The sequence below is a fragment of the Drosophila elegans genome, unplaced genomic scaffold, assembly GCF_018152505.1.
Source record: "Drosophila elegans isolate 14027-0461.03 unplaced genomic scaffold, ASM1815250v1 contig_208, whole genome shotgun sequence".
Classification (NCBI taxonomy): Eukaryota; Metazoa; Arthropoda; class Insecta; order Diptera; family Drosophilidae; genus Drosophila; species Drosophila elegans.
The window spans coordinates 4400083-4424300 of NW_024545578.1; the positions used below are offsets into that span (position 1 = coordinate 4400083).

The following is a 24218-nucleotide window of genomic DNA, read 5'->3' on the forward strand; positions in this document are numbered from 1 at the left end:
AAAGAATACATTTTTTTAAGTAATAACTATATCTTTTTAATGGGCACTGATACAATGGTCCCCTCTTCGTTTATTGTTTTCAAATTGAAGTGCTAATCATAGTTTATTGTCCTGGCAGCACCAGCTGATTTCTCTTGAGTATAGCTTCTCTTCCAGCTTTTTCAGCGCATGCGCTACCTTTATCCTGTCTCTCAAACATGTTCTGCGTCCTGTCTGCTCCCCCGGGTCCTGATTTCTGACTAGCCCTTGCCGGCGGCGACAGATTCGGGGAGGGGCGGGGCTTGGCGGGGAATCCTGGCGAACAGCTGGACACGAGGACAGATAAGCGGGACGGACGGACAGCCCTGGGATGAGGACAATGCGACAGACGCCTAAGTCGCGAATCGCTGGCAACCATGGTCGCGAAAAGCTCTTCTCTCATCACTGGAGCAGAACAAAGTAAATCAAGGATGGAAATCTCGAAGTGCCGAGTCCTTTTTTGCCTCCACCTCTCCAGCTGATTATTTTATCGCCATTAGTTTTGTTTAGTTGCCGCACAGACAGGTGGCTGCATCCCCAGTGAAAATATCTGTGGAAAAGGGGAAGAGAAGGGGAAACTGCTGACAGGCACTTTCAATTTTATTTGCGCGCATTATGGCAAAACATGATTATCAAGCCGGAAATTATCAAGGCGGAATGGGTGTGATGTTCAAAATGGATTGCTCATACGCACCGTTGCACCCCATGGGAATTAGCAATAAAATGATGAGCTTATTTCCCACCAACTCAACAAGCTGCAAATTTCGTACGCCACACAATTGATGGATATCAATTTTTGCGTCGGAAAATTACGAAGCTAATTAAAAAATGTGGGGACGAAATCCAAAATACTAGTTTGTGCAGGGAAATGTAAATTTTGATGGAAACACTAAGCTCACGTGGAAATATTTCTTAATAATATTTCGATGACAGTTAATTTCAGAACTAAATGTACTTGATAAAGCTAATAAAAGATAATATTAAACATTTGTGGTCTTATATGATCTTAAGGCTATTTAAAGGCATATACTGTTAGCATGTTAAATATCATTAAATTTTATTTTGAAATAGGTGATGTCAAAACAAATTCAAATTGACAGATTCTTTTTCTTAAGAATTAAAGAAAAGTAAAACAATTAATAGATATCAATTTTAAGATATATTTTATTTATATTTTACATGAGAAAATAAGGCAATCCTAGGCATAATTTAATTAGGTTACTAGCTAATTATCAACAAGAATTTTTTTTACACTTACGCAACTAAGCTAAGAATACGCGAATTTATATCGTTCAGCTGTCAATGTTCGACATTCACATTCAAATTCACCTTCACTGGGGTGAAAGCCCAACTAGTTAATCACTATCGCATATGGACTACGGATCTACGGATGTACGGATGTACGAATGTACGGATATGGAGTACAGATGCTGAGCTATCGTATCGTAATCCCCTTAATTGGGCTGCACCTCGCAGACGAAGTAGGTCTCGAAGCTGCAGGGCGAGTCGTTCCACTTGAGGCCCTTGCCATCGCGGTTCCACAGCTCCAAACAGTTCTCCTCCTCGCCGTTCTCGTACCGGAAATTGTTGGGCTCGCCGGCGTTCCAGTTGGTGAATGTGATGGGCCGCCCGGTGGCCATCCAGAAGAAGTTGCCCTCGTCGGCCAGGTCCGTGCCGGAAATCCAGAAATGTTCGTGGCCCAGGCCTGGAAATTAAATGAAAAGCGTTCGGATTATGCTTTCGACTTGAGAAAAATATAAAATTTGTTCTATGGGTTTGAGTGTGAATGTGAGGTATATTGTTTTTGTAGATATTTACGTTACTTGAATTTCTCTAAGTTATTTCTTAATTTTCCTATAATTTATTTATCAACTGATACAAAAAACGTAAGTAATCCAATTATTTTATATTGAATTTTTAAAACAAGTTGCCAAACTTTCTGTAAACGAGAACCTTAACCTATTCTATTTCAATACGCCAAGATAATCGAAGCCTAAATTTACTAAGTTACCGACTGGTAAAAAGTATTAAAATAAATCTTTCAATTGTCTGACGTACCCAATCAAAACATTTTTACCCTGATTCATATTGTCATCTAGACCATAGACTGTAGACAACGTGGCATGCAACAACTGAAATCAGTGGAAAAGCCGATCAATATGACAATAGAGCCGGCCAGCAAACAAAAGCAATTGCGAATGCCCCAGGAATGGAACCAGGGGACTTTGTGAACTGTTGAGTGGTCAGGGGACTGGACTTTCTAGCAGTGCCATAATACACGGAAGTTGGTAACCGAAAACCCAACAAAGGGGGTCGGATTGGGAGCTGGAGTAACGAACTCCGCTGCACTTTCCATTGCATAAATCTCCATAAAAACACACATGGCAATAGACGCAGACAAACGGAAAAAGTGAATGTTGCACATTTTTGTTGAAAGCTGACCGCCGCAGGGCCATGGGCAAAAGCCACGCCCACTCACAGAGAAGTGGGTGAATAATAACAATTAGAGCTTGGCAGGGTAAAATAGTTTTTAGACCAGCAAATACTCAGTAGTAAATCTGCTGCAATTGCTGTAACGGAAATTAAAAATTCATTATGACTTATATGATTTTGTATATATAAATAATCTTACAAAGTACCTAAAAGTTAATGTAATTTTTTAAGCAGGAATGCCTATGAAGTCTTTTGACATTTTAAAGATCTCTTATTAAAGTGTAAAGTTGTAAAATATTGTAAAAATTTTCATATTATTCTTAAAGATATATTATATTTAATTTAAATCGTATTAGTTTTTTTATTTATTTTATTTTATTATTTGAATAACCTTTAAGGTGTTAGCAAGTTTATTTAATATTTTATATAAATGATATTTATAAAATTAAATTGCACTTTGTTTGTCAGTGTCTAAAAAATGTCTAAATTGACGTCTGACTTTTTATTTTTAATATACTTTAAGATTTATAGCGTGTTAAGTTGTTATAAAATTGGAGAATAAAGATATTTTGACAAAATTGAATTTCTCTTTTGTAAGACATACTTATAAATACCTTTTTAAATGGTTTTAAGTTTACTAAAGACTTTATTTAGCTGTGAAAAATAGATTTCCGAGAAAAATGTTTCCTTAAAAAAACTTGTTTGCCTCTAACTTTTAATTCCAACCAGGCTCGTTTCTTCCTTTAATCAGTTTCACTCTGCGAAGGAAGGTTTTTTGCAACTCCTTTGCGAACTTACCAAAGTCACGTATGTGCTTCTCCAGTCTATCGTTCTCTTCCTGTGATGAAATGCTGGCCAAATGCATGCCATGGTATCGGCAATATTGTGTGGCTTTGAACCAGTTTGCCTGTAATAAAATAAAAAAAAAACAAACACACAAATGGAATTGAGTTGAATTGAATTGAATTTAAGATGCATGCCAAGTTAAAGATTATATAATTGTGTTTGCGCAAATCGGTTGACCCAGTTTCCGAGAGACTAGATCCAAATCCATCGGCAGCCAAGCGAGCCGAAAGGTGCCATTCAAACTCGGTTTCCTCAACCCCGACACTTGTCAATAAAAGTGCCAGAGATTTGTTTGCTCCTGTTTTTTCCTTTCTTTTTTTTTGCGTCCATATGTGGAGATATGTGTGAAAGGGGCGGCATTGGTCACGCATTCGCATGGAAATTGAGTTTATCTTTGGATCTGCGTGGGTTTGTTGCCAATTAGTGTTGCTGTTCTGTATCTGATGCGGTTAGCCTATCTAAATGTTATCAACATCGAAATTGGCATCGAAATCTGAATTGGTTTTGTCCTATATGGTCGGTAGATTGTATCCTGTCCCTGTTTCAAACTACATATTCAATTAACTCTAATGGACTTTGGCCGGGTCATTAGCAGAAATGGATGGTTAGCAAAAAATCGAATGGCTTTAGGGGCCATATCTCCTGCTGTGAGCTGATGTGCACATAAATCGATTACGCAACTATCCATCCTGCATCCTGTTTCTGCTCCGCCTCTTAACTTGGCTTTAATTGTATTAGCCGTAATTGTGCGCGAATAAAGCGGGAGATGCGGTATCCTGACAAGCCACACACGTGGCATCCACCAGAGGGGTGGCAGATGGAAGGTGTTTAATGCCTTCACTTGGCTTGCGCCCTGAAAGTGTTTATTGGGCTGTAAAAGGTTCATCTCACCGCCTCGAGAAGTCAATTAGTTTGGTGTGCCGAGGTGAAACAAGGACTCTGGTTCATAATAACCAACAACCAACAGTCAGTTGCCTTTAATGGCCCCGAGTTTCTGCCCGGGGAAACTGCAGAAGGTTAATGCCTTGTCTGACTCGTACTTTGATTTTGTTTGAGGAGAATAAAGAAAACGAAAAGCCATTCGTATGGTTGTCATGGTTGTGCGAAGTCTTTGTTGTGCATTTAGCCAGGATAACTTTCCAAAAAAGCCTTTGTTATATTATGGTTAAAGAACCCTGGGAAATTCTCAAGAATGCTAATAAATTTGTAATTAATTTGTATATTAAATATTCCATGAATTTATTTACCAGTAGTTGTACAACTATAAGAAGCTGTATCTAAATAAATAAATTAAATCTGTAAGCTTATTTACTTGATGTTCTAAGATAAATATGGTTTAAATTTAAATAAAATGTTCAGATATTAAAGGAAGATCTAGTATTCATATTACTATCTCATTAGGCAAACATATTTTTATGTATTAGAAAGGGCCGTTTAAATTTATTTTTTTAACTAAAACTATAGGTGCAATCATTTGATCGATGTTTTTTTATAGAAATCATGACTTTGCTACCAAGTTTTTAAACTATTATTTTATCACCGTACATAAAATGTAACACGATTATTTTTATCTCTTACATTAGGCAACAATTTTGTGCTAATCAAATTGTAACCCACAAAATTCTGTCATTTGCAATAGGCAAAGTCGACCAATTAGGCGACTGAAGTTTACACAAAACTCAATTGAGTGGCAACAAAATATTGGCCATGCTGTTAATGTCATTAGCACAGCCGCCTTAACACATAGCCACCCTGTTCCCCCTCCCCTCTTCCTCCACCTCATCCCCTTTTCACCACAGGCTTCTATCAATTAGCTTTGATTTGATTTGCGCCTGCGTGAAGCCCAAAATGACATTATGCCTTCGACTACCGGCTGTGCGGTTGTCAAGTCTTATTTACCTCCAAAAAAATTTAATTGCTTCATTTGCATATTTACACGCGAAATGAATTTGCATTAAATTGCTCATAGGTATTGCATAACATTGTGCCACTGCTTAATAAGAGAAACAAAAAGCCAAATACTGAACTGACTTTGAGATACTTATAAAGTCTGAGGTAAGAATTCTTAATTAGAGATACCCATAAATAATCGGAAAACACTTTGGAATTGATATGCGTGGTTAATTAACTCGCCAATATGAAAAGAGAAAGAAAACCAAATAAACGAAAACAGAAACATCAAAATTATATATTAAAAATTTCTGATTTGTTTAACAAACTTAGGAATGCTCTTAAAATTTTATATTGGGGATTACATTTTTAATTGTGGCGGAAAAAACCGTTAGGTCATAAATTGTTAAGTCTCAGTATATAGGGAAATTATGATAATTTTTAGAGTCGTAAAGATAATCACAATAACAATGAATATTCAAATCTTTATTGATATATAAGAATTTTGAACTGAAATTTAAAGTTCTAGATCTAGGTAACGAAAATAGAAGTTCAATAGGCACCATTGATAAATATTAATTTATTAAATATTAATATTAATAAATATAAACAGACTTTGTGAACTTACATCGTAGCATTCATGCTTTTGCATCGTAGCATTTATGCTTTTGCAGCCTTACTTTATTTTGCATTTCAATTAGAGTAAAATCAATTTTATAATTAAATTCAAATTAATTAATAGCAGAGTCGTAAAGATAGCCACAATAACAATGAATATGCAAATGTTAATGGAACTGATAAATATCGTTTTTAAGTGAATATCAAATCGTTGCATCCCTATTTCAGTTAGGGTAAGATCAAATAAAACGAATTAAAAATTAAATTCAAATTAAAATGCCAACCTTCAGATGCTTAAAATTTTAATCGCTTTGACAATTGGTTGGGCAATTGTGGGTGGCGTTAGAGGGAGCGGGATGGCATGCTTTAGACAGAGAGCGAGGTACCGTTGGCGAAATAACAAATTTGGGAATATTTATGGATTTATTTTCGGTCTTGATTTCTGGGTGGCTCACTGCATCTGCTGCCTAATCAGCCGACTGGTTAGAGGGAGATGGATTTTTGTTGTTCTTAATTAACGAGCTAATAATTAATTCATTTCTTTTTGTTTATCCGGCGGCATATTCCAAATAGAATTGCTGAGTTTTACACGCTCACTCAGGAACGTTTATAAAGCCAAATATGCAACGAAAGTTGATTAAAAATTTATGTATTTGCTTTTTCTGCTGTTTGGTGCAATTAAACCGTTCAAATGTCGAATTAAAACTGTGGAGATTTATTTGTCATCGCTTGTGTATAAAAAATTAACGAAAACATTTTTATTTTGCCAAGCAATTCAGAGATTGTGTTTGGGATTAAACGGTATTTGTTAGGTGAGATTCCATTCTGGTTTTTTTAATGATATATTTATTGCAGGATTGGCTTATTCGGAATTTACTTGCATTTTTAAATTCGATTTACCCTTTTTTCGATTTACAATTTTTTCAAAATTTATCTTTAATAACTAAAACATTAACTAGCTCACTAAATAATAAAAAATAGGTGATCAGCCGCATTTTTTTCTACCTGGCTCACCGCAAATTTATAGTTTGCCATTTAAGAAGACAAGGTTCCGTTCAGTTCACAAATCTATTAACCCACCAATCCAACCATAAATCCACCATTTAACCTCTTCCTGAAATGTTTGCCGATTTGTTTAATACTAACCATATGCATCCTATTAATTTTACAATGTTGAAGCAGTTTCAGATTTATGACCCTACCTTTAAAGTTCAAGGAGGCAATGCTATGCATTTTATGAATATGAAAATATAATTCAGTTTGACATGAAACCAGTTAAGTAGCTAATTTTAGTATAGCCACACCTTCCGTCTCACTTCCTCGGAGTGTCGCCTACTCTTTCTGATAATCATACGACCAATGAACGCCTTTTTGATGCTTTGACTAATTCATTTTTAATATGAATAGCGGCATTGTTATTCATTTTACTATATCCACCGATGCGTGGCCAAGCACGCGCCTCTTTTTGATACCCTAGATATTTCAATTCATGGTCGACTTGATGGGAATTGGTTTTTGTTTTGCTTGGTATTTTGTTTCTGTCATCAGCTTTGATTTTAAAATTCCCTTTGATCTCAGTTCTAAGGCCGTTTGTTGCTATATCAGTTCACATATTGCTCTATAGTTTTTAAAGGTTTTTGCAATTGGATATGTACTATGTACTGTCTCTATTCATTATTTACAAGGAATTCAAATTACTTTGAAGCTGTTTTACTGTAATTAAATGTGCTTAAGGGCTTAAAATATTTATTGCACTAGGTCAATTTGATTTCGCTGCATCAATCGAATTCAAATTTTTTTTATAAATGACTAAGTTAATTAAAAAAACGTTTTTGATTCGTGCATAATTTATAAATTAATACTTGGTGTGGCTAATTTTATCTTATCATATGTCATTTAACAAAGAAACGATGACAGTTAAATTAATTTGTCATGACTAATAAAAAAACAGAGCACGATTTTGTGCCCAAAATAGATAAATAAAATTGAAATGCAAGACTACGTTTTATTAATAAGATGTAAATGCCCTAAAATGAAGCACTGCTTATGTTGAATACTTTTAATTGTTTAATTATTTAAATACTGTGATAGGCGACTCCGATTGTTACAAATACATACATTACAAATCGAAGCTAAACGGAAATACTTTAACTGTTAATTATTTATTCTCTTACCTCCTACACCCCATACTAAACCAGAAACCTGCTGATATGTGTAATTTATGAAATTAAGCTTCTTTAACCGCCCCTGCTGTAATATTCCATATGCCATCTTTTTGCATTCAGCGGCTGTTGAGAAACCCGAGACCCATCAAACCGGACTTGGTTGAAACCGTTGGCCGGGTCAGTTGCATTCGGCCGGTAAGTTTATGGACCGTTTTGTGGGGCGTGGAATGCCACTCACCTTGAAGAAGATGCCGAGGTAGTAACGCTTCTCCCCCAGTTTCAGCAGCGGCATCGTCCATTTGTTCGGCGTGTACTGCGACTCGTCCACGCAGTTAGGGCAGTCTATAAATAAAGATCGAAAAGGATGGAGGATAAGCGTCTTGCAAAAACCAACAAAGTTATAAGAATTAAAGCGAAAAACGTGGAAAATATGGGCTGGTTTCGACTTGAGGATTTCTTCCTTACGATACACACAACAAAATTAAAGGCTGATCAAGCCGATCTGAGAATTAAATTAAAACATATTTTTTGAATATAACAATTTCTTAATAAGATCCAAAAGTAGTTTTTGGACAACACTATTATTTTATATTTTTTGTTAAAATTGTATATAAAATACTCAATACAAAATCTCTAACAAATAAAAATTAAATATTAAAAATCTAGTTTCTGTGACTTTTAAAATAAACTTATAAACATGTTTGGTTAAAAGGATTATGAACTGGTTTGTTTGAACATTTTAAACGCCCAAAATAGTTAATATGCAGTCAATTCGCGCTTCTTTTGGTCCATAAAAATTTATAAGCTGGGTTGCCTCGTGCTTGATGCACGCCTAATATAAATCTATAAATGTTGAATTGCCAAAAAAGAAAAACATTAAACTATACATTTTATAGGGGCATATAATTTAAATTCGCTTTTACCAGATTTCTTTTACTTCTAGATTGACTCATCTTTAAAGTTCCCTCTGACTAATTAATTACCGCATAAAACCAATCTTAATTTGTGATTTTTAATGCCATACCCACCTTTAACGGCGTTTTGGCTGCAGATTAGACAAAAGACTTCAAGACTAATTGCAAACGATGCGCGAAATGTTTGTTGTACCCACAGATTGAGTTATGAAAGTCTGTCGAGATGTCAAAAGGAAACAAATTCGAGTTTGGAACTGGTTGCCTTTAGAATTTCTACGACAACCAGTTCTACTTGTCCAAGTGACTTAAGCATAATCCGCAGTGACGCGCTAACTCCAATCCAGCTTAAACTAGAACTCTTTTTGGATATCTAAATCAAGGTCTGGTCAATCTATTGTCTGATCTGAAGTATGTGAAGGTCACTTACGTTATATTCTTTCTAAAAACAAAGAAAAAAGCGAAACAGTTTCCCTTTTGTTTCGTAACTGTCTTTCCGCTAATGTTTATTAATTAATCATACGCCATGTCTGCCCATCTGCAAACATTCTGCGAAGGCCTTTGCCAAATGCTGTTGATGGCGATAGCGATGGCGATGGTGATGGCGATTGTCGAATGCTGTTGATATATGAAGGGGGCGTAGTGACATGGGGTTTACTCCAAAAAGAAATAAATTTACTTTGAACAACAGGCCAAGTCCGTGCGAAAACATGAACAAAAAGCAGTTAACATTTTGACTCCATCGTAAACAATACAAAAGGCGGTTTAATGCAACGATTTAACAATGCGAAGATTAGGCAACAGTTTTAGGTGTCTGTGAATTTGGCTAATTACGAACAAATTCGTTTTAAATAGACTTTTTACTTAGTTTTCTTGGAATTTCATTAAGTTCGGATAGTTAATGTAATTAACGTCTTTCTTAATTTTTTTGTTAAGCTAAGAGAATGGATTAAATGCCAAAAACATTATATTTAAGAGATCTAAATGATTGTATTTGTGTTTATTAATTTTACAGTTGTCTTTTAAATGAATATATTTTAAGACTATGCTTATTTCTTTATTTGTTTGCTTGGTTTCGTGAAGTATGCCCATAATTTTGTTGGACCACGTATATTTATGCATACATTTAATATATTTATTTATTACCCATGTTAATAAGATGTGAATTTTTATTTCATTCATGATTTACACAGTCGTAAAACATATCGTTTAAGACGTTATGATTTATGATTTGTGTAAATATGTTTGTGTAAATACATTGGAAAGATCTTTATTTAACTATAATTTGCTCCCCTTACAGTTCATTTCTATCTGTATTTCAAGCAACTAACATTGTTACGGTTTTTTTTTATTTAGCACCTATTAATGTTGCTAATTGATTGCTTGGTGAATTCCCGACTTCATTGCAATCTGCATTTTGGCAAATTTTCTGCACGTGTTGCATCACGGAATTAAGTCTTCTTTGTTAATTAATTTCATTGCTATATAAGCAATATTAAAGACCGGTTGGATTTCTGACCAGCTGTCCTCTTCCTGCTCCTCGAAGTCATCTTTTCCACACCCCTCTAAATAATCAACAAAGACTTGAAACAAATTAAAGGTGCCAAATTGATTAAGATCCGAACAAACATAAAATTTGCATGCAGCTTTCCTTCGCCAATCAACTTCAAAGATAACCGTAAATTCATATATATATTTATGCATTGATTATTTATTAATTTTTAAGGCAAACACTACTCGATTATGGTTTCTTGTGTGTAGTGGCGACTTATCATAAGAGTTTTAAACCAGTTTTGACACAAGAGGCGTTTTGTCAGAATGGCGAAAAGTCAATGTCAATTTAGTAACCCTGTTGAGCATTACTTCCCTTCTCTCCCAAAAGTATTATTTAATTATTTAACCTTCGTTGGAACGGCACCTAAAATATGTCCAGAAACGCACAGCTTTACTTATATTTTAACTCCAATTATCAAGCTGACATTCAACCACATTTATCGCTGTGGCTTCCTGCTAAATACATATATATTTAGTAGAAGAATATTTTCGCGTTTTATGTTAATTAGCTTGGACTTGCAAGCGAACAAAAGAATTTTTAATATTCAAATGGATTTTTTCTGTTATATTAATGTTTATGATTAGGTTTTGACTTTTATAAATGTTATAAATTATTATCTTCTCTAACGGTTGCAATTTGTTTATGGGGTAGCGAAAAATTGCTTGGATTGAGATAAGATTTAGATTTAGAAGATTTATGGGTGGGATGTTAGGTGGGTTTAAAAAAAATGTAAGTCTTTACACTTTTAAAATAATCAACTCCGTCAATTTTTAAATTATTCCTTCTTACTGTTCAATTTTCTTTTTAAAGCCCTATCAATTCTTTTTGTTTATAAATTTAGTCCTGACCTTCAGTTGATTTTTTGTTGTCTTTATATTGATTTTAACCTAAATTGCGCCTGGTCTCCTTTTTCAGTGATTTATATTGGCTTTTGTATAAATTTATTTTTGCTCTTGATGAGTTGCTTGTGTCAACGAAATGGCTTGTTTTATTACAAACATTTCAACAGGCAACAGTAAAGGCAACAAAAATGCATTTGACTAATTTCGATCCAAATGGCCGAAACTAGAAAAGGTAAAACAAATCGGAACGGGCCAAAAACAGAGAGAGTCGCGATAAATTAAAAAGGAATGTCACGAAAAACGGTAGCTGTCTGAACATAGTTTATACATCATCTATTTTGGCTCTAAACTCCCCAATTAAGCTTCCCAACTTCACACATTCATCCCAGCCAACCAACCCAATTCGAGAAAGTGAAAGTGGGCTTATATTTTGTTTTTGGTTTCTTGTTTATTTTTTTGTTTATGGCCAGGATTTGTATGGGTTATGCAATGGTTAATTTGTCGCTTATTTTTTCACAAAAACCTACCAGCTACAGGACCTGGTCCTTTGTTGGGCGATGCCATCGTCCTGTCCAGACTGCAAAGCAGTTGGATGGAGATTATCACAGACAAAACGAAATACTTTTGCATGTTTCCAATCGTGTTCAGCTATTCAGATATTTTATGTATTCAGATATTTATGCAAATGTTATTTTTTTCCGTTTTAAATTTGCTTTTATTTTTTGTTTGGTTTACACACTTCCGCACACTTTTTACCCTGAAAATTCCGTAAAATATTTGTAAATGTAAATTGACAAAAAGATTTCGCTTTTGTGTTTTCAACGCATATTTTTCCCGGTCGTCGGTTGTTTTGTTCGAAATATGAATTATTTTAATAAGAAATAGATGCTTATCGTATGAAATCGAAAGTTATGCGAAATGCGGAGACGGAAACTTCGGTTTTCGAACGTATTAAATGGTGTGCGCAGGCGTGCGCCCAAACTGACCGTCGGTTGTCGAAGAACTAACCAATTCGACTCAACTCGGCTCCAACCAAGGCAGAATTCCCCCAGAGATTTTTGGAGGGGGGTCTATCTCTCTCCCAGAGAAAAAGAGATTCACTCAGAGAGATCAGAGTCACCCAACTGGTTCGAGAGAGTCCAAGATCTTCGACTCGAAGACGAACTTGTTTGCCGCGGCCAGCACAAGAGGCGAAAAAAAGGCGAAACGAAACCCGAAAGATTAACATCGCCCGAGATCGGCCATACATGGATGGATATATGGCCAACGGTCGGCGGACACTTGCGGTTGTTTGTCAAACACTTGACGCAGCCTCAGCTGGAGATCGAGAGCTCAAGTCGCATCTGAAGCTGAATCTCAAGCTGAAGCTGAATCCGAAGCCTCACCAAGGTGAAAAGCGAACACTAAGCCTCTAAAAGAACGCTCTGGTTTCGAATAAAAGTTACCTTCCACCAAATAAGCAGAAAAAAAAGGACTGCAAATAATGATTATTCATGTGTTTTTTAATTTAAAAATTTAATTTTTAAACTATTATTAAGGGACCAAAAAAGAAAATGGAAATTTTAAAATGAGTTTTATATTAAACAGCAAGAAATACAATTCATTTGGGAATTAAATTTATTTTTGAAAATTTGATTTATTCTTTAAATTTATTGTTCAAAAATTTGTATTCAAATTAAAAAATAGTAGTTATAAGTTTATTCTACTTTTAAGTAATATATTGTATTTATTTTTTCACTTAGAAAATAAAAGCTAAATGTAAATATATACATTCGTTTCTTTTATTCTCTTAACGAATATTTTGTTAATTTGACTGAGGAACCGGAAGACTTTACTAAAGAAATACCAGTGACTCACGAGCAAATTAAATAAAATATAAATGCAAGACATAGAAAATAAAAGAATTCGCATAAATCTAGACTGATTTAACACACTCTACAACTACCGGGTACAACCCTAAAAGTGGAAACATTTCAAAATTCTGGTTTCGCTTCTGCGGTTACGGATTGCGCTCAGTTTTGTTCTCTTCTCAACTGATCTAAGTTCTCGGATTACGCAATTACCCCCCGGGAGGTTGGATGCATTTCAAACGTGGGCACTGATTTTGGTCTACGAACAAACTGGGCCGAACCAGAAAACTTCACTTCGCGCTGTTGCTGGCCGAATTTCTAAATAAGGCGACCTTGAGATGCAGATGATGAACTAGTTTTTGGCTTAGATTGTTCGTTTCCAGCTGCTGGCGTTTGCCTTTTCATTCAACTGTATGCTGATTTTACGGTCATACATTGCGTATACGTGATGCTTGTCAGAGATCAGATAAAAGTGATGGGAAGATAAATGGTGGGATAATAATAAGATGTATTTGCAGGTGTCAGCAATGTAGGTTGGGAAGATTCAGGTTATTTTCGACATGTGTGTAGATAGGAAATTTATTGGAGTTTTAGTTAATTTAAAAATGCTTAAAACTCATTTATCTTGTAGCACTCAACACTTGTTAATCAAGCTTTGTTATTTTAACTTTTGATTATTTAGTTGTCTTTAATTATTTTTTTAATTTTAAAATACCCAGATTTTTTTGTTCAATAACACATTCACACCCAGCATTTATAAAAAAACCTTTGAAGTTCTTTACCATTAAGTTCACAAAAAATCTTGTGTCGGCAATTAAGTCTCGGCCATAAAAATTGATTATCCCGCCAAAGGGGACAAAAACTATTGACAACTTTTTGTGGCAAATGTCAGCAGCAGAAAAACATGCAGAGATTCCAATGCAGATGCAAGAGTCGAAGTGCCAGAGGAAAACCCATCTGCAATGGCCGCAATTTGTGAAGAAATCCGAAAACCAAGTCGCCAAGTGGCAACCACTTGTTGCTGCAGCCACCGCTTTACATATTTCATTATTTTCGTACTTTTTTGCATGAAAATCAACTTTATGTAGTTGTCTTGCTTACGTGCCTTAAATTAATTTTTTTTTGTTGATTTTCTGGTATCTTGTAAGCGGCATCGCTTCAATTTCGCAGTTCTTCTCCACTCCCAGCAGTTGGACTAATTAATTAATTGGAAACAAGCAATCGGTGAAACAAAAAACGATTCAGAGCAGCTGAAATTTAATGTGTATTTATTCCGATTTTCAGTAGTTTTATATGCAGCACGCAAACAAAACCAGATTAGAGTCAGTTTCAGAAAATTATTTAGGCGACGAGTTCATTGCTATCTACCAAAAACCAAGGCCACGTGTGTTGTACATAAAAATTCTTTAGGGTTTCCGTCCGGGAGATTCACCGCTAATCGGAAGTGATTTAAATATTTACTTATGTTAACAATTAACTTAAATTACTATAAATTATAAAATCATTAATTGTCATGAACTTGCTGTTAATTTTTATAAATATATTAATAATCTTAATGATATAATAAGCCATTGGCTAATGACACGCGGCGATTTGCATACATTTTCCGAAAATAGATTTCGTAAAACCATTCTTAAAATCGAGAGACTCCCCTGATTTGACCCTCGCATTTGATTCGACACAGGTGAATCTCCTCAAACAAAATTTTACCCTCATATTCTACGCAATACATGGCTTTTGATGGATCTTGAAACCAAAGCTTTTACGATTCGTATGACGCTAATGGTATGGAAATTCGAATTCAGATATTGTATGATAATTTTAAATTCATTTTTGTTTGTGTTTGGAATGTGATTAAGGTGGTTTGTTGAACTAGATAGCTCGTTTCAATTTGAGCTTCGCAGGGTATTTGACTTACTTTCCTTATTTCTTAATTTTACTTTATAGAAAAATAGGTTAAATTATAAATTTTATATTTATTTATTATGTAGGTTTTATCAAACAATTAAAAAACTTTTGATTTAGTTTCATACTCATTAATATATCCTGTTAAAGGTTTATATTTATATGAATCATGGAACAATAAAAGACTGAATTTAAAATAGATATACATTTCTAAATACACTGTGATAAAAGCTTATAAATCACTGCAGTTTATTCCCCTTAATGTTCCATAATTAACTTCCTTTTCCGAAACCCATGCAAATTCTTATCTCAAACGACTGTCGCATTGAATTCAAAAGAATCGCTAACAAAGTATCCTCAACTAGTTTTCTACATCTGGAAGTGGGTGCAATGTCTCCTCGAATTCAGTTTTATGGCAGCTCTTTTGTTTCACATTCTTCGCGACTCGTGTGTGGGTAATAAATTTTAATGGTTTGACGTTTAAGCTAAATAAAATCCCGTCATCGAACTACTTCTAGACTTGTCTTGATTCAATTCGATTCGTTGCGATGCGATTCGGTACGATTCGTGGTCGTGAATTTTTCGGAAGATTTTGCTCAGGGCTAAAATCGGTGCGAAAAAGAGTGACGGTTGGCAACCAGTTTCGACCCTGGGCCAAGTGAAATAAAAAGTTTCATAAATTTGCCAATTTTTTCGCCTTTAAAGTGTGCAAATAGCCTGACAAAACGAGGCTCGGCTCGGCTCGGTCTGATATGTTATGTAAACACATATGCAGCCCGAGGCCATTCATCATACGCACTGTGGTCCCGGAGGCGACAAAGCGATCAGTGCTAACAAAAAGCTGCGAAATGCAAATAAATAATGAAAAAGGGTAACGCTTAAGAAGTGCAGGTAATGAGTTGGAATACTTCCATTGAAAATGGTGTGAAACAAGATTGTTCAATAAATATAAAAAGGGACAATACAAAAGTCCATCTATTAAATACAAATATTGTGAGGAAAAAAATTGTAAAAATAATATAAGGTGTAAATAAATTAAGCACTATAAGTGAAATAAAACTAAAAAAACAATCAAAACATAAGTAGAGTAAGAAATTATACAAAATTAAAATTTATATAAGTTGTAAGAAATTTTCAGAATCATTTATGTATACAAAAAATACTGGCCAGAATGCTCGTAAAAATGAAGTTAAACAATTAACTGAAAAACTTTAAGTGAAGTATTTATAGAAATTGCCAGATAATTGTTTGTAATCCCTTAAAAAGAAAACACGAAAAACGCAGAGGAATCTCAATTGTAATTTTCGTGTTCCATATGGAAGTTTTTACGTACTCAAAAAGGAAAAAACATAAAACAACTCTTCAAGGAATGAATTGAAAGTGGCAACTGCTTGAGGCAGTGGAATTCCTCCCCAAAAAAAAAGTTAAGTTAAAACGGACATAATTTAATGGTATAAGATAGTAATTGTAGTGATGCAGTTGGAAGCCGAACGAGTGGAACTAAACAAATTAAAATGGATTGATGGATGGACACCGCCAGCGTGGCTAATGGCATAACCTCTAAGTAATGTGTAAGGTGAAGTTTAACACAAATTCCAAGCTTGATCGCTTTATCAATGAGTGGGTAAATGGGGAATTGATTTATGGTGGTTAGAAAAAGCGAGCATAGTTTTTTTATTTATAAATAAATATCTACCTTTGTTGATTAGTCTTAATTTAACTTGAAAATCAATTTACATTTTATGTTTTGGTGATTTTATATTCAATTTTTTTTTACTTAAGGCGGTGAAACTTTTAATCATAGTCCTTTATACTAAATTTAAATATTGTTTGCTTTGATTATCATCCACAAGCCCTATATTTTTCACATTATTTTTAAACCACGGCAGTTTAATAGGAATTCTATTTAAAACCATAAATTTGTATTTAATTTTCATATGAAATAACCTATTTTTGTACTATTCCATTTCTATATAAGTGTATTTATTAATATATAGTTAATTGAAATTTATTTTTAAAAGGGTCTTAACTCACCAGCATCGACTTCGTTTTCGCTGGGATCGCGATGGAATATGTTGCCATAGTACTGATCGTGCTGCTCCGACTCCACGCTCTGCAGGGATTCCTGCACATCGTAGTCGAAGTCCTCCTGGTTGGCTTGAGGCTGCTGATCCCGATCCTCCTCCTGGTCATCCTCCTCCTCCTCCTCCACCTTTTGAACTCGTTTGCGATTGTAGCCGGTTTGCCTTTTGGTTGCGGCAGCTGCCAGGCGATTCCTCTGGGCTCCACCACCACTCCTCTTGAAATGTCCCCCATCTTGGGCCGCAAATCCTCGAGGACGAGGCCTAGGCGATGGTTTTGGCTTGGGCAGAATATCCGCAATGGTGGGAATCTTCTGGTTGGCCGTGCGATTGGGAAACAGCCGTCGCTCCAAGTAGTTGGCAAATATCTGCTGAGTTATTTGATTCTGGCGGGCTATCTCGCTCTGATCCAGTTGGGCTCCTAAAAAGATACCACAATTAATCACTGAACAAGTACCATAGCTCCACATGTGGGTCACCCGAAATGATGTAATACTAAAATTTTGATTTTTAAGAGTAATTACATAAAGTGCGGGACAGACAACCCACGTTGAGGTGTTGTAAATAATGTAATTAAAACAAAGTCTTTAAAATAAAAAACTCCACGAAGTATGGTTACCCTTGCAATGGCAACAGTTAGGCAATGGAGTGGTGATTTTTTATATCACAGTTAGGGCATCATGATGAGCGAGTCACTTGATGAATTTTTGATTACATCGTTCGAGCTTGTGAAGTGACACTCAGACATCACTCAAAAGTCTTGAGGCATTCGGGGTTGCCCTTATAAAGTGTTTGATCGTGGGCCCTTGTACTTCACTTCCCGGTCTTCGCTTGCCATTTCATCTGCTTTTAAACAAAGTGTGTCAAGGTCGGCAAAGACTTTTTACTGCCCCGCAGTTAAGCGGATTGCAGTCGCTTTACGACCCATTCCAGTTTCCCAAACTCCCTGTGATGAGCCCAAAATTGCCAAATAATTGATATAAATATTGTGGCTTATGTCCGGGCTCTTTGGCTGTGCCATAACCGATGCTAACTGCTCGGTGATACATTAGCCCCGCCCAGCCCTCAGCTCCTAATTTGAGTGGCATTTCGGGTTAAATTTATCTTCAGAGTGTAATGGCAGAAATACAGAAAAAATAAACTTAAATTTATTACGCAATTACGCGTAATGCTTTTAATATATTTTTAAATATATCTTTTTGTTTATCAGTTAAGAGCGCAACATTACGCGGCAAAAGAGTTGAAAATTCCGCCATGACATTTGTCTGTGATTGAGTGGGGACACGAGCAGTTTTCTGGGGGCTTTCGATGGGGCTATGTCAGGTGAAACATTAATGCCGGATTACCGAAAACAAGGCCTCTGCTCACTTGACTTTGGTTGGCGGATAATTTGGCGCTTTATCTGATTGCCTTCGGTTAATGAAATTGGACTCTCTGAATGGGCGAACCACTTGGCCGTAAATCGACCACAAAGATCTTCATTTCAGATCAGAGGCTATTAATGGAAAGTTTGTGTCTTCAGTAATTATGTGAAAATTTGGAAGCAATTTAATGGAAAACTGAATTGGGAAAGCAAATCGATTAGCAGGCTTTTATATAATTTCAAAGGCTTTTATTTTCGATACAACTTAAAGTCCCTGAACTGTTAAAATAATTATATATATAAACACATGTTTTAAAGTTTAACTAAACTGGAAATAAATTGTACTTTCATTTTCATGTATATCTGGTTTGAACAAAATATTTTTGTGTGTTATATCTGTATATACCACAAAATAATTGTGACTTAATGCAGTAAAAAATGTATAATAAATATAACATTGTTATGGTTCCAATAAAACAACAAAAAATAATTGGACAATGAACCTAAATATAAGTCTTAAAAAAAATGAGTTTCGATAATTATAATTGCTTAATCCGATTCAGTTACTCAAGGCACAAATATTTGAAGCAATTTTTTAATCCAAGCCGGCGGATGTGAACATTATCTAACAACTTTTAAAGAACTTCAGGTGCTTTTGAGCCCCAGCGGAATGGCAAGTCATCGAACAAGACTTTAATTTCGGCATTAATTACCAATTGAGCTGGAATTAGACTTCGCCTTTGAGGCCACCATCGAAAGGAGAACAAAAGGCAGCTCAACGCACTTGAACAAACCAGACAAAAGCCAGAATTCGTTGTTGACTTTTTGTTCTTCAAGAGTTCGCAGTCCTTGGCTTGTTAAACGAGCATTATGCGAGATAATTTACGTGCCATTGTTGGGCGCCATTTGCTGACCGGTTGAAATTGGGATTGAAAATATGACAACAGCTGAAACGTGATGGCCTAAATGCTTTTGAAGTGTAGAAAAATAAGAGGGGGAGTTCTGATACACGATCTAAGATCACTGATCACAAAAGTGCACACCAAAAAGTGGGACAGGATAAGATAATTTAGTACTTATATCTTTCATCTCTCAAAGTCTTATTTTCTTTCCTTGTTTCTAAGTTTTAATGCTCTGCTTAAAATCAACAAAAATTAAAGGTCTTGAATATTTTTGTTTTATTACAAAATTCAGGTATTTAACTCATTAACTTCAGCAAATAATAAATGTTTAACGTTAAGACGAAGGCGTTAAATCCTGAAGTGATTCTTTGAGATCCTGATCAGAAAAGCATTTTTAAGACAGTTAATCTAAGATTATTTCTGTTTAACTAAAAACTTAATTTTATCCCGTTCCAATTTGGTATAACACATCTTTTAGTTATAAATCCTTATTGCTAAATCTTTTTGATAATTTTTCTCCGTGCAGTTGTCGATCGGCCTGGGCATTCAATAACTTCACGACTTGGTGACCCAGTTGTGTCTCCATTGCGATGTGTATCTATATCGGGCAACAACTATATAGCTGATACTTGGACCGGCTAATTGTCGTTTGCACAGGCCACATAAATCATGACAACTCGCTGAGGATGTTGGCTTTGCCTTGAGAGAAAAACGAAACGAACCTATCAAAGCGTTAAATCATTTCCACCATCACAGCATTTGCGGCTAAGAACCGTCTCAAAATGTTTCTGCATCTGAATCTGTATCTGTATCTGCATCTGTATCTGTATTTGTGTATTTGCGGCAGCAACAAGCGGCTGCAGTTGCAACTGCAACTTTGAGGGCCGTGCAATTGCCGCTTGGCTGAAAAGAGGTCAATTAGCTGCGAGGAGTTGCCCAGAGACAAAGGATTTCGCAATTCCGCTCGCTAAACGATTGTTTTTTTTTAACTGTTTGTGGACCAGCATCCACATTCCGTAAAGATACTTTTTCAAACGCTTGCGCAATCCGCTTGTATCTCTTGTTTCGGGTAATTACATGAGCAGCCAATGCGGCGTATACGTTACGCAGGCCAAGCCTCAGATTTCAAGCTGTGGTCAAACTTCTTTGATTTACGATCTCAAGGTGCCTAAGAATCGGTTTTTCCATCTGTATACAAATTTGATACATTAGATCATAATTAATTTAAGTTGGCAGACATGTTTCAATGTCAAACTAACAAGATTTATTTATTCAATGCTGAAATATGTAATTATATTCATAGGCATAGGGTAATACTCTTACAAAATGCAGAGAGCAATGAATTATGGCTTGACTGTAATGTCTTTGGTGAAAAAAAAATAATTAACAAGTTTTGATCGCTAAGCAAATATTTGAAAACATAATATTTTTTTGTTTTATATAACTTTTTTTTTCTCACTAAAAAATTATCTCATCAATTTTCCAAATATTTTAAAGCATTATATAAGTTACTTTTATTTAAATTGTTACCACTTTTAAATCGAATAAATATCAATAATATAAGGAAAAATAAAATAGAAATAAAAGATTGATGGACAGCGTCGAAAAATATTATATAAAGGTATAAAGGTAAAAGTTAGAGTGTTCAAACAACTAATTTATATTTATAAATTCCTTATCTTGACAAATTGCCTTCTAAAGTGGTAGGCGCAACACAAACAAAGGTTCAATGGCTCTTCTCTCATATAAATAAAAATTTTTGCATATTTCGTAAGCATTCGATTTATTTTTGGACAACTGTCAGCTAATTTCTGATCATCACGCGAATCAAATTTCCAATGCAAATCGAAATTCTTTGATGGCATAATACCCAGTAATTATTGAAAAAGGCTCGTCGAGAGGTGTTTGAACTCTTATTTTTCGGTTTTTTGCTTTCAGCTCTCAGCTGGCCCTCTAGACTCATAAATCTATTGGCCATGTTTGGGAAAAAGTTGTCAGCACGTGTTCGATTCTTCGGCTTTGTTTTCGCCAAAATGTCACGAGGTTAAAGACTCGAATTTTGTTCACCAGCTCCCATAATTCTTTCAGCTATAATTCGTTTTAGCATAATGATATTTAATGTATTTTCTGATTTGCGTCAGTGTTTTCTTTAACTCAATATTTTATTTAGTATTCTGAGGTCACCTGCATTCCAATTTAAAAAACAAAGCCAAGAAGCGCAGCCCAAAAGTGGAGAGAAACGTATCACAAACGTATCGCAAAAATATTATTCAAACTGGATTTCTTGTTTCGTTTATTTGTTGAATATTTATGCAACTAGAAGATGGGCATTGAACGCACCTACCCATGTTATAAATACGAACACAATCTATACATATAACTAATATATATCGCGAGATAAAGCCGCTGATGCGAAAGTTTGCCTCCGATTCGACTCGATTGTGACGAGATTCGCTTGCGTAGAACTCATATGTTTATGAAATGCGAAATCTTTAAATGCCAAATGGTGCATGGGAAACACAATTAGCATTTTAATAACAAACGCCACAGTTTCTTTTTTGAATCGGCATTTTTGTTGTAATAAATATATGAAAATCAATACAGATGAGGTGCTTAAGAATTGATATGTTATGCGAAATTAGCGTGGAGATAAATGTGAAGAGATTTTTTATGCAAATTCGGTTCTTGTCTAATTTTAAAACTCCTTTATGTGTGTATAATTTATAATGAAAAACTAGATTTGTTTTTATTTCCAAAACAATCGTTGGCGTAATTCAAGTGTCGACGTTTGGTACCATAAATCTAAAGGTTTTTTCATGTTGTTTATTATATGTTTTAATGTATGTTTTATTGTATTTAATATGTTTTATTGTATTTAGACACAGTCAATAGATAATTTTATTTTATTTTGGTTTTATCACAAATATTTTAAATAGACTTTTATTTTAAGAAACTTGGGGCATATAAGCTACATTAAAATTTAGGTAAGATAAAGAAAGTACAATAAAAGGTATGTATGGCTTAACTACTTTTTTTAATATATAATACTAAATTATTCATTTAATTAAAAAAATGTTGAATTGAAATAATATATTGTTAAGGTTTAGTTTGAAATAAATATAATGGTTTAAGTTTTATAAACATAAAAAAAACAACTAAACTTTGAGCTTCAATTAAAGTATAAAAGTAGCCAAATGGCTAAGCTTGCTTAATTTTCTTGAATTAAAAAATGTTTACCAATGGCTTTCTCTCACTTAAACCTTATAACTAAGCCCACTGCACCCTTGAGCTACCACAGTCTTGCCACCTACATCTTTCACTTGCCAATACTACTACGGTTCAAAGCAATCTGGCCAAGAGCAATTGGCAATATTTGCAAGTCAATTGACACTGCCACTCGATGATGTCCATCGCAGGCAGTGAGGCACTGAGATTCAGACTCTGACCCTGACACGGATTCACCACCATCGAGGGCACTTGGAAAAGTGCCTCAAAGGGGACCCAAGTACTCACCTCTCTTATCACGGCCATTTTCGATGTGTTCGGCCTCAGTCGGAACATTTCCTCCCGCAAAGTGGCTAATATTATTGCTGCTGCTGCTGCTGATGTGATTGTTTTGATTGAGATGGAAACCGTGTGGCACATTGCTGATGTTTATTTTGGTTGGGCGGGAGTTGGGTGTATTGTGGCCGGAATCGACGCCGGCCAACGAGATGAGCACTATGATGAGCGTGGGGCGTAACATTATCACTGATTTTGCACTTTTCCCGCGAATCTTAGACACCAGTTGAAGTGCACTTGGTTGTGAGATCTCTCGAATGCGAATGCACGAAACCGAAAATCGGGGAAAGTCAGGCAGGTCGCGGGGCTATGGTATAACCTCCGATCTCGAGCTGTAACTGAAAGCCAACTGATCGAGGGTCTGGGCCAGATCTAGCTTATTTGGTATGCAGCAGCATAGCTTTCTAAATTATCAAATATGTATCGGGGAAATGTCGTCTGGTATCTGTATCTCTTCCTCGATCGCCAGATCGGCAGTAGTCTTTTAATATTCAAATACTTTTTCTTGTTTTCTCCGCCCAACGCTGTCAACGCTCGAGGGGCGGGGAAAGGTCTTTAAGTTAGGGCCATTAATTTGCGCCTTCGAAATTTGTATCTATATTTTTTTGTAACCAGGGTTCGATGCCTGGCGATCGTGAAGGCGAACGCGGATTAAGTAATCACCGTAGATCTCCACTCAAAATTCACTTTCTTTCCGCTTTCGCAGAGTGTGAGATTCAGAGAATTGGAGTGGTTTTCAGGTTGTCTCTTTACGCCGAGATCTCTCAGTTTTTATGGCCTGTGCCATGCAGCGATCTCAAAAGTTGCTCGCATTCGGGGCCGATCCACCGAACAGTTAACATCTAGGCTGGGGCACCGCTTTGCGTTTTCTCGAGTCTTTCCTGCGATCGCACTCGCCGTGTTAACTTACAGACTAAAGCGTTTGAACGCAACTAAAACGAGTTCCTCGCTCGACTCCTCTCCGAACCGTCGATCGGTGGTTCGGTGGATCGGCGGATCGGTCAGCTGGCCCGATCTCTCTCACTCTGCATATATAGTATATGTGTGTATATCTCCGGGGGCCCCCAACTCGTTTGAAGTGACCAGACCAGACGCCAAACCACAAAACTGCCGCTGCATCCAACGCCTTCTTCTTCTTCGACTTACCCCTTCTCTGAAGATTTCTGGCTGGGATGGGTCCCAGTCTCATGATTTTTAATTACAGGTGTGCAATAGATGAGGTCGTATTACTGTTCTGCGCTGCAAGTCAGCCATCGCAAATTGGCTTTGTCGGCTATT

At 35.7% G+C, this 24218-nt stretch overlaps 1 protein-coding gene across 2 annotated transcripts; it reads right to left on the reverse strand.

Moving 5' to 3' along the window:
- Positions 1-1164: 1164 nt before the first annotated feature.
- LOC108146394 (C-type lectin 37Db) lies at positions 1165-23875 on the reverse strand. 2 transcript variants are annotated; one of them, XM_017272390.2, is made up of 5 exons: positions 22893-23875; positions 17068-17535; positions 8209-8312; positions 3250-3358; positions 1165-1723 (listed from the first exon to the last, which is right to left on the reverse strand). In XM_017272390.2, exons 1-5 carry the CDS (start codon positions 23122-23124, stop codon positions 1473-1475), a joined length of 1164 nt encoding a protein of 387 aa, XP_017127879.1. In that variant the 5' UTR covers positions 23125-23875; the 3' UTR covers positions 1165-1472. The 2 variants fall into 2 exon arrangements, with proteins under 2 accessions (XP_017127879.1, XP_017127881.1); XM_017272392.2 differs by lacking the exons at positions 17068-17535; positions 22893-23875 and adding an exon at positions 11806-12294.
- Positions 23876-24218: the final 343 nt, after the last annotated feature.